Source organism: Haliaeetus albicilla, chromosome 11 (assembly GCF_947461875.1).
Source record: "Haliaeetus albicilla chromosome 11, bHalAlb1.1, whole genome shotgun sequence".
Taxonomy (NCBI): domain Eukaryota; kingdom Metazoa; phylum Chordata; class Aves; order Accipitriformes; family Accipitridae; genus Haliaeetus; species Haliaeetus albicilla.
The window spans coordinates 38,163,066-38,175,117 of record NC_091493.1 but is presented as its reverse complement, the minus strand read 5'-3'; the positions used below and the strand labels follow the sequence as shown (position 1 = coordinate 38,175,117).

The 12,052-nt window shown below is 38.5% G+C and overlaps 1 protein-coding gene across 1 annotated transcript; it reads right to left on the bottom strand.

The window, feature by feature from the left end:
• Nucleotides 1-131: 131 nt before the first annotated feature.
• BCCIP (BRCA2 and CDKN1A interacting protein) lies at nucleotides 132-11,842 on the bottom strand. Its single transcript, XM_069797204.1, has 7 exons — nucleotides 11,681-11,842; nucleotides 8,350-8,424; nucleotides 7,580-7,660; nucleotides 6,357-6,449; nucleotides 5,631-5,818; nucleotides 4,106-4,283; nucleotides 132-551 (listed from the first exon to the last, which is right to left on the bottom strand). The coding sequence occupies exons 1-7, from the start codon at nucleotides 11,816-11,818 to the stop codon at nucleotides 381-383; spliced, it is 924 nt and encodes a 307-aa protein (XP_069653305.1). The 5' UTR covers nucleotides 11,819-11,842; the 3' UTR covers nucleotides 132-380.
• Between the last annotated feature and the right edge of the window lie 210 nt (nucleotides 11,843-12,052).

The following is a 12,052-nucleotide window of genomic DNA, read 5'->3' as shown; positions in this document are numbered from 1 at the left end:
AACTTTTGACACACACATATTTAACAGAAGAAACACAGAAAAAGCACTTTTCTCAACAAAAGGAATTGCATGCATTATTTAGTAACAAAAATATACGATTTAGATTTGTTTAAAAACATATTGAGCAGATCTTCAAGTTTTCTTGTAACATTGGGGTTTTATTGACTGCTTAATGATGATACCAAAGCATTGTAAGATAAAATATTTAAAAATATTAAATTGATGGATATTTTTAATTGTACCACCTACTTGTCTTCTAAGTGTACAGAGGAAGCATTTGAGCAGTACAAAACCATTAACTCAATAGCAGTCTTCTGAAAACATTGTGAAATCAGAGTTCTGCATGGCTGCTTTATAAAAAATGGTGTTTATAGGAAAGTTCAGAGTGAGAGATAATCTTTGAGTTTATCCATAATTACATTAATTCCATCAGCTGGAACTATCATAACAGTCCGTGAAGGTTTCATTGGTACATCATCAAAGGACCATTTGCCGCCCAAACAGGTGTCACTTTCCTCTTGCACAGAGTAGCTGAACTTCAGAAGGGCTTTCTAAACAACAGAAATAAATGCATTAGGACAAAAATTTTTAATTAGCATGAAGATATTACATCATCTAAACAAAGTAAAAACGACTCTATTATGCACATGCTTATGAAGAAGTTATTTTCTTCCCTCTCAAAAGGTCCACCAAAAAAACCTAGAAGAGAATCCACTATTAAGTGTTTCAAACTATTTGCTTTTCACAGAATTTATATCATTCATATTAAACTCTAAAACGATTGCTATCTTTATAGTTTGGTATCAGAAAAAAGACCTAAGAGGAGAAAAAAAAAAAAATGCCCCCTTTATATGCTTAGTGTGCCTCATTTTAGATGGTTCTAAGACAGCATTTCATTCCATGTTATCACATCAAGAAATGCCAACCCTCAGAAGCTATTGTGCCAACTGGCAGGGATCCTTGACCAGTAACAGGAATATCAGGTTCTTAACAGACTTTCAACCCCAGAACAAGAGCAAACCATTAGCTGTGTAATTATGAGAATTAGCAGATCAGCCAAAACCCAGGTAAAAGGAACAGCGAGAAGAGTGCAAGTAGAAGAGAGCCTGCATTAAAGATGATAGCTTGGTGTAGGCAACATGTGGCAGGCCTGTAGCAATGAACAGGCTCTGCTCTTCTCATGGCCAACTCTAAAACTGCTCAGAGTCCTAAAAATTAACGTATCTGTAAGAATATGCCATACAGTAATCCCCTCTTTCACACTGCCAGTAGAAATTAAATATTAAGGGGATGGGCACTAATATGAATTCTGAGCAGAATTTCAAAAAGCTCTTGGAAAGTCTCTAGATGGCTGGAGCCACTGAAAGACACACTGATAAAGGATGCTTCTTCAAATAGGTAGGTATCCATAACGTGTATTATTTCTTTTCAGTGATATATACGGCACACAGATAGAACAGTCCCTATTTATTAGCTTTCCTAGACAAAATGCCTGATGGATAAGAAAAACTTAAACCTAACAAATGTTCCTAGTTCCCACACGAGTCAGATTAAAAAGTATCAACTCAACTCCTAAGCAGAAAAACTCATCTAACCTCTTCCCTTTGCAAGGAAAGTTAAGATCCAGCCTCCTTTTAGGCTTGCTATTTACTAACAGTATCTCAAGGTTGTAAATTTAATTTTGGAAGAACCATCATATAATTTGGGTGGCTTTGTGCAAGAACAAACAATTTGAGCAATGGAGGCCCTAAACCTTTAATCAATTCCAAGTCGGCTTATAACAGAGCTTTTCTTCTACTCCCTCAATAACATTTTAAGGAACAGAATAAAGCACAGGGAACTGACAACTGCAAAAAGGCTTCTCTCTGTTTTATAGGGCTCTAAGTGTCCGCCTCACTGCATTTAATACTATTTTATGGCAATCTAATTAATGTTATATGTAATCAGGGAGGATATACAGTCCAACACTAATTTAACGCATATACATTATTAAGTACAGAGACCCACTTAATCTAATATCCTCCATAATGTTTAAAATGAATTTGTTAAAAACACTAGGAAGACTGTTGAAAAGAAAAGCATGTTCAGTTTGAATCTATTCACTTGAGTTGAAAATTATTGCAATTTAGATAAAAGCACACAATTAGTCTTTAAAATGCCACTCAAAATAACAAAACCAAGATAAAATACAAAATAGGCCTTCTAGAACATAACACCCATGGACACATGGGCATCACAGGCTTCTCCCCTTCAGTTTTTCAGTAACATGTTTACATAGAGTTCAAGTTCAGTTGGTAAAGCTGCTATGGCAGGAACACAAAAAGAAAATCCCAAACTGTTACTGCATAGAGGCTACAACAGTATTCCCTATAGCCAACAATGAATTCACCCACTTATATTTTTCTTCTTCCCAAGAAATAAAGTTCCAGTCATATCATAGGCTCTAACAGACAATGTCATGAATGATTACATACAGGAACCTTTGCCATTAACCATATGATGCATGTGCAAGTACTTTATCCTGTAGGCACTGCCAGAAATGAAAAATAATAGTCTCCTGACAAAGCAATAATATTGTAGAATAATATTTTTAAACCTTTGAAAAAAAATAAAGAACAATGAAAACTTCTTTGCATTTCAAAGTACATTTTAAATTTAATTTCCTGCATCTTCCCCTTGCCTGATCTGGCTTGGGAACAGCAGAATTGTGTAGACAGATTGCCTTAGGAAATAGGAAATAATATTTTCATCTCAGTGTTTTAGCACTTTTTATTAATACACCTGTCCTGAGTAGAATAGAGACAGAAAAGCAAAGTGATAGCTAGTTGTTTGGATCTTCAAAAGTTTTTTATTCTGAGCATTTTTTGAAAGTAACAGGTATCCGAAAAGAAACAGATAAATCAGCTTTCCACATATAACCAACAATGACACAAATGCAGAGCTTTGCATCTGTTAAGTTTCTTGGGAAGAGATCTCAAGAGAAATGCATTTAACTGCATTACCAAATCCAAATAAAGCCTCAACAGCTGTTTTTTTCTGACACAGGACTAACTATGTAGAGGGAAGGAAAAGAGATCTGTGTATTTAAGCATTAACATGCATTGCAGATGCTGATCAAGACTGTAACAAGAGAGATTCCTCGCTTTTTTTTAATCTTATTCTTCCAAGTCCTTAAAGATGTGACACATGATTAAGGTAGAGCACCCTTGCAAGTTACTACCTGTAGTTTGAGCTGCCACTCTTAAATGTTTGCAATGTAAATCACATCAGCTTGAATCTTACTGACAGATATTCAAGCTAACCTGCACTTCCTGCAATTCACACACCCACAGTCAGTCTTCCCTGTTCAGCTGACACAGCAATTTAACAAGTCTGTCACATTTCTTATTATTCAGATTAAAGAAGACAACTGCACTGTTCCCCAAACAAAAGGAATTTCAAACTTTCGTAAACTCAGAAGTCCTGGGACATGCTGCTAAATTCAACATCCAGATTTATTACCACTTGTTCGTCCTAAAAATGTGGACATTCCATTCACAGTATTTCAACAAGTCTGACAATTATTACATTCAATTCAATCTCTTCAGCATTGCTATATGAGTAAAGAGATGAAGTTTGTTAATTCTTTGAGGCCAAGACACTGGCCTCAAGACAAAGTAATACCTCACCTTTCCCCTAAAGTCTCTGCTTATTTCAGGTATTCTTTGAATTTTTCCATTATCCTCATAGCACTGGAGGCCCTATCAGGTAGTAACGCTGCCACAGGTGGTCTATGCCATACCATCTTATAGTCAGATTAATTGTGACCTTATACAAATAACATATTAGTAAATTCATGCCAATACAGAGGATTAATTTAATAATTTGGACTTAGGGATGGCACACCTCTCCACAATTCTCTAAATACAAAAGGTGTTGTGTTCAATACATAAAAATAGGTTGCTTGCTCAACTCTCAACACTACTCTAAAAAAAGCTGGATTTAATTTAAAAGATATGTGACCATATCTTATTAAAAGCCCCCCTTGAATTTAAGGTGAAACACCTTTTTTGCTGATATGTAAAGAAAAATAAACATTTTAAATTAAAAGCATCACATATGTTACCTCATAAAAGAATTCTTCCTCTGCATTTGCAAACATTAATTCCTCCTTCTGCTGATTTCTCCCTTCCCTCCTCTTAGAATTGCTCTTTGTAGCTTCTGTAAAGGTCTTGCTGATAAGAAGATAGTAGTGGCACTTTCCACAAGGTTTGTTTGTTCTCTGTGCTTCAGTCAACTCTTTCCTAAAGATAAATAAACGTGTACAGATACAATTTAAAAGTACGTTTACATACACAATTTAAACCCTCAAAAAGTGTGTAAGTAAACCTTATAATGTGTTAGTATCAAAAGGATATTCATATTGCAGCCTATTCTGAGCGTCTCAGAAAATAAAATTTTGCATGCGCATTCCTAGTACTTAAAAATACTATTTGCACTTTAAAACAATAAAAATATGGATGTCTTTCCACATCTCACAATATAACCCTTTTTTCCCAGAATCTTGTTTATGGTAGAGAGTCTGTGAAATGATTCTAAGTGCAATTCTCCTGAAAATGCATTACACTACCACTTCCATGAGGAACTATAACTGAAGAGCCAGAAAATACTCTTGCCCACCCTTGTGTTAAACATGTTGTCACTGCAACTCTCCAAAACCTTTAAGACAAAGAGGCTGAGATCTCAATTTCAGTTGTGACAAGTGCTGTACTAGTGGTAAACCTCAAAGCTAAGCCATCAAGCACCTTATTTCTTTCTCTAAAAACTTTCCTGACCAACCCTATCTACATGTTTTCTTTCATATCAAGGTAGTAATTCCTTAAAGGTCTATTTTATTGTTTAAATGAGCTATGATAGCAGTCAATTTAACCTGACTTCTACTCTCACCTCGCATGAAAGAAAAGAAGAAAAAAAAAAAAAAAATCTTCGTTTGATTACTGGAGTTCCTTAACCAACATAATTTCCTGGTTTTCAACACAGCACTAAAACAATGTAATGCTGCATCTCAGTGGATTTATTTATGTACTGTCACCCAGCCTATGATATAAATCCATGCACTGGTAGAGATCAACCAGCACCTAACCTGCTTTACTCATTTACTTGAAACTAATCAAAACACTGCATATGGTTTTCATGGGCCAGAACTCATCCAACCTTGTAAGCCTGTCCCTCAATCCAAATCTTCCATTCCAGAGCCAGACATTAACACAAGAGCAGAAACATCCAAGTTGCTCATTATCAGAATGCTACAAAAAGTTCTCATTTTTAAATTTTCAAAGATCAAGATGAAAATAATCTGCAATACAAAGATAAACTACAATATACATGCAGCTATTTCTGCAATAGAACAGCACATATTCTTAAATTATTTCCTGTATCTTTAAGTATAGAGTTTGAAAAGCCTAAAGGTATTAAAATATTAAAAAATCAACTAAAGATCTTACACAAGATTAAAATAATTTTTTCTGTTCATGTCCCACACCTATAGTATCACCTGTCTTAACATAGTTCTATATACATAAGATTTCCAAAAACATATGAAGAAAAAATACTATTCAACATCCTGTCAAAAAAAACCCAAACAAACTTACTGAAGCTGCTGGTGCATCGGCAGAGCAATCTGCGGTGGTACGTTAATGAATCTTTCACTGAGCAGAAGACCCACAGGCTTAGTACTGTCATTTAGGAGTTTATTCAGTTGTTCAACTACATGCTGTTCGCAGCTCTTCTCACACCGACTTAGAATCAGTTCTTTGATTTGTTCAGCACACTGTGTACCCTAGAATCAAAAAGTATATTTTCTTCACATTATAGAACAATTATTTACACAAGAAAACCTTGAATGTGGACTTCAGGGGAATATTCTACCGACCTATTGGCAATTTCCTTAAGCAGTCCCTAAAGCACTGTACAATTTCTCTGAGATTATTTACCAACCCTGAAGCTGAGGGCAAACAAAGGCTCTTAACCGATAGGAATGCAGCTAGGAGCTGCAACACCAGTAACTCAACAGCAAAACTCAAAAGCTGCAAAAGGTGAAAGTGAAGAAATACAAGAGGCTGACAGCTCAAGTTACCCTGGAACTAATTCTTAGACCTAGTTTTAACACTCTCTTCCACTCTTTGCTTTATGTTTGACCTTCAGCAAATTACACAGGACTAGATCCAAAAGAAAGCTAAGTGATGTGCAACTTTTAAGACCATAGTCCTCCATGGTGGAATTTAAAATCCTGCTGTGGTCTAGGCTTGTTATACAAGGCAGAAAGGCAGGATGCAGCCTCACTTATTACTGTCTAGATGTTAATGAGGAATACCAACCTTCCTTTCCGTTAAGTTTAAGCAGCTTATAAAACCAAAGACTTCATCATCATCTTCATCATCGTCACTACTGTCTTCCTGGACTTCTGCTTGCTATTTAATGAAAGAAAAAGCAACAACTCATATTGACATTCTATTTCCACTCTCTGCAGCAAGAAATGTTTTTCTTTCCAGAAGATGCTCAGCAGATGACAACCATCTAGGTAATCTGTACAAACACACAACCTACAAATTCTGGTTACGGTTATGAAAGTGCTGTATCATTGAATGTCTCTGTGTACTTAGAGTCAGCTATATAGAGCGCCAGGTCATGTATCTTCCACAGCAGGATCTTTTGAAAGGCACTAAAATTTGATAGCTCACATATAATAAGCAGCATCTCGGTACAAGGGGTGGCAATATCTTAAGCAAAACCAATTTTCTTCAGTTTCTAACGTAGGGAAATAAACCTGCAAAGTCTTTAAAACCACAGAGCAATACAGCTTTGATAGAGAGTGAAACAAAAAGCTCAACAAAACTCTGCAATGAAAAACTTGGGGAAAGAACTGGGAGTCATGCAGTTGTAATATAAGGATTGTATTAAACTTGGGCAGGAAAACTGTTGGCGCAGGACAAAAAGGGAATGTATAGCAATGATACCATGCAACACAGTACAACAGCACAACTGTGCCATGGGGGCAGCTTGTTTGGGTTTGAAAGCAACGAGGCCATGGCATCTTGAGCACTATACAGTACTGAACAGCCAGGAGTAACTCAGGAGCCTCTGCAGAGTGCTCCACTGCCATAGCAGAACTTGTTCAGGACTCATTTTGGGATCCTTTCCTAGGCCCAAAGAACTCTGCACAAAAGGAAACCGCATGCAGGATATTTTTGGACTATTATCCCTGTACATCCTGAGAATGTATGGAAATCACAAGGTCCTATTTCTTATGGTGATGGTAACAAACTTCTCCATAGCATTTTCAGCATTATTACTCTACTACACCAAAATTCAGAGCAAAATCCAGCTTTCCATATGTAAAAAGAAATCAACCAAAAAAAATAAATCAAATTCCTTGTCTGATTGAAAGAAGGCATGGAAAATTCCAGCTCCCATAGAAGAATTATTGTCAAAGCAAGAAAGCATACAAATTACAAAGACAGGATCCCCTTCTGAAAGTCTGTGACGTCATTTCAGCATAAAAAGTGTTGTACTTCATTTACAAATGTAAATTCTGTCTTACCTTGATAATACTTCCAATATGATTCTGTTGTATTAATATATCAGTTAATTCAGCAGTGTTAACAGGAGCTTTTAGAAACAACTGGAAAATAAGAAACAAGTATTAAGAAGTTTTAGGCCTGATGATATATCATGGGCAACTTAGTAGAAAATAAAGTCAGTAATTTCTCTAAGTTGTTATGCAATACTCTGTTCCATTTTTAATTTCCATCTAGTGAGTTTGTTTATTTAACTTCCTTCAATACAATACTGTAAAGACTAAAAATCAGCTTCTTGAAGCACTTGCTCCTTGACCTTCCACAAGCTGGCATTTTGCATACCTCGTATCCTTTTGAGTTTGGTATGATCTGAATGCTTGCTGAGCATAGGTTTACAACAGAAACATCCAAAAGAAGACTGGAAGCTGCCACGTTGAACAGACAGATTACTTGTTTGTCTGTTTTCTAAGGGCTGTAATTTTAAAAAACAAAAGACAGCTCCAGGAAGCTGATCAACATTGAATGAGGTTTTCTGGGCAGCAACTAACACAATGAAGATAGAAAGATTATACACACTGTGGAAGAACAGCCCTACAGTTCATTGGGTAAAGTTCTTGAAACCATGGTTTAGAAGACACATGTTCTTTGTGGCTGTAATTGTTTAATCATCTTGAGCTGAAGAACAGTAAAACTATGAATCAATACAGATCATGTGAACTGATGACTCTGTGTAACTCTTTAGATACTATTTATCAATGAACATACCAACCAAGCTAACAAGAAGTCAAAATACCTGTTGTAGTAATTTCTTTATCCCATTAAAGTCATTGTCTGATATGGAATGTGCTTCGAATTCAATATTCACTTCCTATGAAGAAGTAAAATAGAGAATATCAAACATACCTGGCAAGAAGCTATATCAAAACAAAGCTAAACTATAAGAAACTTGAAGACAAGTAATGGTCAACATCAGAAATGGAACTTATTTCCATCTTTCAGTAATCTCAGCAATTGTTACAGTTATCACTTCTTCTGTAATCTTTAGAGAGCACCTGTGAAAGTAACTTTTTAAAACTGTGTTGTGAACAAACTTTTAATGCTTTGTTCCTGCAGTCTGGTTCACACAATTATGTTTACCATAGCCGCATAGACTCTTACTGCAGAGAGGCTTGATCCAGGCAGTTAAACTCTTAAAACTGCAAGACTGGAGTGTAACGCCTTGGCTAAAGATGAAGATTGCTGCAGACATTTAAATAATTACACCCCAAACCATACTTCTGCTAACTCCTCAAATCCTAATGGTATCATTAACCCCACTCTGGAAGTCTGCTCAGTAGGCACAGGATGAGACCTCGTCACAGCAAAACAGATTGTGAACTTCTGCTTCTCCTTCCAGAACAAATGCTGTGCACCTACCAAACATTTCTACTGGTATTCTATATTAATAGTACTGCCTGCCAAGGCTGCTTTGCCTACCTATTCTTCTGTGAACCACCGTTTGAGATCATCCACATTTACTTTGCCTTGCAACTGCTGGTTTGGATTCCACTTTCTGAACAATCTAAGCCACTGAGCCTTACTTTTGTCACCAATGAAGACTCGGAACTCTCTCCAGTCCCATATTGAGGTCATGGTCTTTATTGTCCACTGGGAGAAGGGCCTTACAATGTAGAAAGCAGGTATACAACCAATTTTGAGGGGGGAAAAAATACAGATTGGGTGACACACTCAGATATTCTTCTATGGGCTAGTAAAGCAAGGATGCTCTATAGAAGTAATACGTAAATGACTTTCTCACGGAGGACACATGATTTACTTGAGAAGCTACTTATGTAAGAAAACAGATTGTATCTTTGGTGTATACAGCATTCACTCCTGGCATCCAGGAACTTTTTGACTGCTTTGAAATTCAAGGATCTCACTGAATGATTAAGCCAGTAAATTCTGAACAAAACACAGTTTACAGTGGTTCTGAACACTGGGCAAATCATAGCCATAAAATTGATATAAACCATGGGAGCACTAGATGTTCTAACACTGGTCTTGCTTCATGGCTTTTCCACTACCCAAAATAACAGCCTGGTATGAGAGTTTACAAACCCTCCATCTTTCATCTATTAAAAAAAAAGGCAAATAAAGACTCATCATATATTTTGGTGTGTCCTGTCTTGCTACTGTGTACTTTATTCTCGTCCCCCGCCTTGCACCCAAAGCAAAGCAAGAGCCTGCAAAGCAAGCTGTTACATGCAACAACACTCTTCTATGTACAACAATATAGTAGCGTGCAAAGCTCCTTCTCAACAACCAGGCCCTACTTGGCAATCATATTATTGTTCTCAGATTGACAGAATTACACATGCTTCTTTCTATGAAGAAAACATCTGCATGAAGGAAGACATTTTCCTTTTTCCACGTGAAGTGGTAAGAGGTAAAGAAAAAGGCTAATATGGCAAAAACAAAAATGTTGAGAATTACAGGGAAACAAATGTCCTTCAAGTATATGACTTTACAAATTTCTAAGTTTGTACAGTTATAAGTGTTTAGTACAATTCTTTAATATTAGCAATGCACACCTTGATGTCTTATACAAGAATTGAGGGAAAGTCAACACATCTTTATATTAACACTTCCAAAATGAAATAGATGTAATAATGATATATCATCCTCAAAATCTGGGCTACTAACTTAAAACAAGTGTTATACTGCAAATTTTAGCCAGTGCACAAACAATTGCAAATAAAACATAGTAGTGCACACCAGCGCAGGACATACAGCAACCATCCTCAAAACCCCTGTCACTGAAGACTTAAGAAACTTCATCCACAAACACCACAATAAAAAACACTGTCCTACCTACATTATGCAGGAATGCTGAGCACAAAAAAAAAAAAAAAAGGGAAAAAAAAAAAGGATTACTGCCATTAACTTTAATTTCATAGTGTTTAAACACTAGTGCAACATCTTGTATCAGTTTACAAACACCAAACAGTACAAAAACTACTGGCAGTGCTAGTCAAGAACTTCACAAACATGTCAGCTCAAACTAAGTCAGTACCCATTTAACACGGCACACATTTCTAGCACATGGTAAATGCGCTTTTCCATCATGTTAGTATGACTGATAACACAATCAAACGTACACTTTTTATCATGACATGGTTTATAAAAAAGGTAGGGTTTATTTTTTTTATTTGCTAACATAAGGTAACTAAGGTCTCATCTAAGAAAAAGGAAGATAATTAACTCAAAGTGAAATCCTAGTGAAGACAATCAAGTTAGCAAAGTATTTAATTTGAAATGTAAGTTAAAACCCACAGATACTTTTGTTCTTCGGCCCTTTTAAGCCCTGTGAAAATGACAGATTGCCTAATCACCCAAGGATTTTAATAAGAGTTCAAAGTCAGCGCATATCTCTTCCTTTCCTAGAAAGGGGGACTCCTCCCTCAGTGTTGTGTTTCACAATTAAATAATGCATTTTCACATATGTCCAGGTGCAGATATAGAGAGAGCAAGCAAGCTCAGAAAAGAAATTAATGTTTGATTTCCGTGAGGTCTGGTGTTTTTTCTTCTCCCCCCCCCCCAGCCCCTTACACAAAAAGCAAATTAGAGCAAATCTTTTGCGTTGAAAAAATTATTTTCAAGTGGCTGCCTGCAGTCCCACACAAGACCTGACACAGACAGGCTACACGCAAGGGCCAAGTCTGTACAACTGACTGCGGCCTCGGGGATTCCAACATTTAAAAAAAGAAAACAAGAAAAAAAAAATTAAGACCCTCCACAACTTTTAACGCAGCAACAGGAACCCACAGCCCCACGCTGGGCCCCCCCGACCCACGGGTGCCTCGTAAGGGGCTTTACAGGGGGACAACCCCCCCCGCGCCTTCCCAACAGCTTCCAGTCACGGCTTCGTGAGCCCGGCTGCTTGTTTCTATCGTTTTAAAACTTATATTAGCGGCGGTGGATCAAAAGAGGAGGGGAAGGCTCCGGAGGAGGGCAGGGGATGGCGGGGGGGGGGTCACGGAGGGGCTCTGAGGGGAGGAATGGCGGGCGCGGGCACCGAGGGAGCCTGAGGGGAGGGAAGGCGGGCGCAGGCCCCGCGCGGGGCCCCGCTCCCCCCCGCTCACCTCATCGATCCTCTCCTCCTCCTCCTCTTCTTCCTCCTCCTCCTCAGAGTCCGACTCGCCCGACTCCGGCTCCGAGCCGCGCTCCTCCTGGGCGGGTTGGGGCTGAGGCCGAGCCCTCCGCTTCGCCGGCGTCGCCATGCTGCCTTGGCGCGCAGGCGCTCCCCACAGCCGGAATAGGCCGCGGCGGAGACAGCGGCCGCGGGCAGGCGCGGTGCCCGCTCCGGGTGGCCCGGCTGCCGGCACTGCGCTTTAGGTGAGCGCCGGGTCGGACACCCTCAGCAAGGGCCCGGCGGGAGGGCTGTGGTCCTCGGCTAGGGCCGGAGCAGCGGCGGGTGCGGGCCTCCGGCTGTGTGGTGACCGCAGCGCGGTAAA

Coding starts and splice junctions, on each gene's coding strand:
- BCCIP (XM_069797204.1), bottom strand. CDS start 11,818: ATGGCGACGCCGGCGAAGCGGAGGGCTCGGCCTCAGCCCCAACCCGCC. Junction 7,661..8,349: donor TAAAGAAATTACTACAACAG/GTATTTTGACTT, acceptor CTTATTTTCCAG/TTGTTTCTAAAAGCTCCTGT. Junction 552..4,105: donor AGGAAGAATTCTTTTATGAG/GTAACATATGTG, acceptor TCTGTTGTTTAG/AAAGCCCTTCTGAAGTTCAG.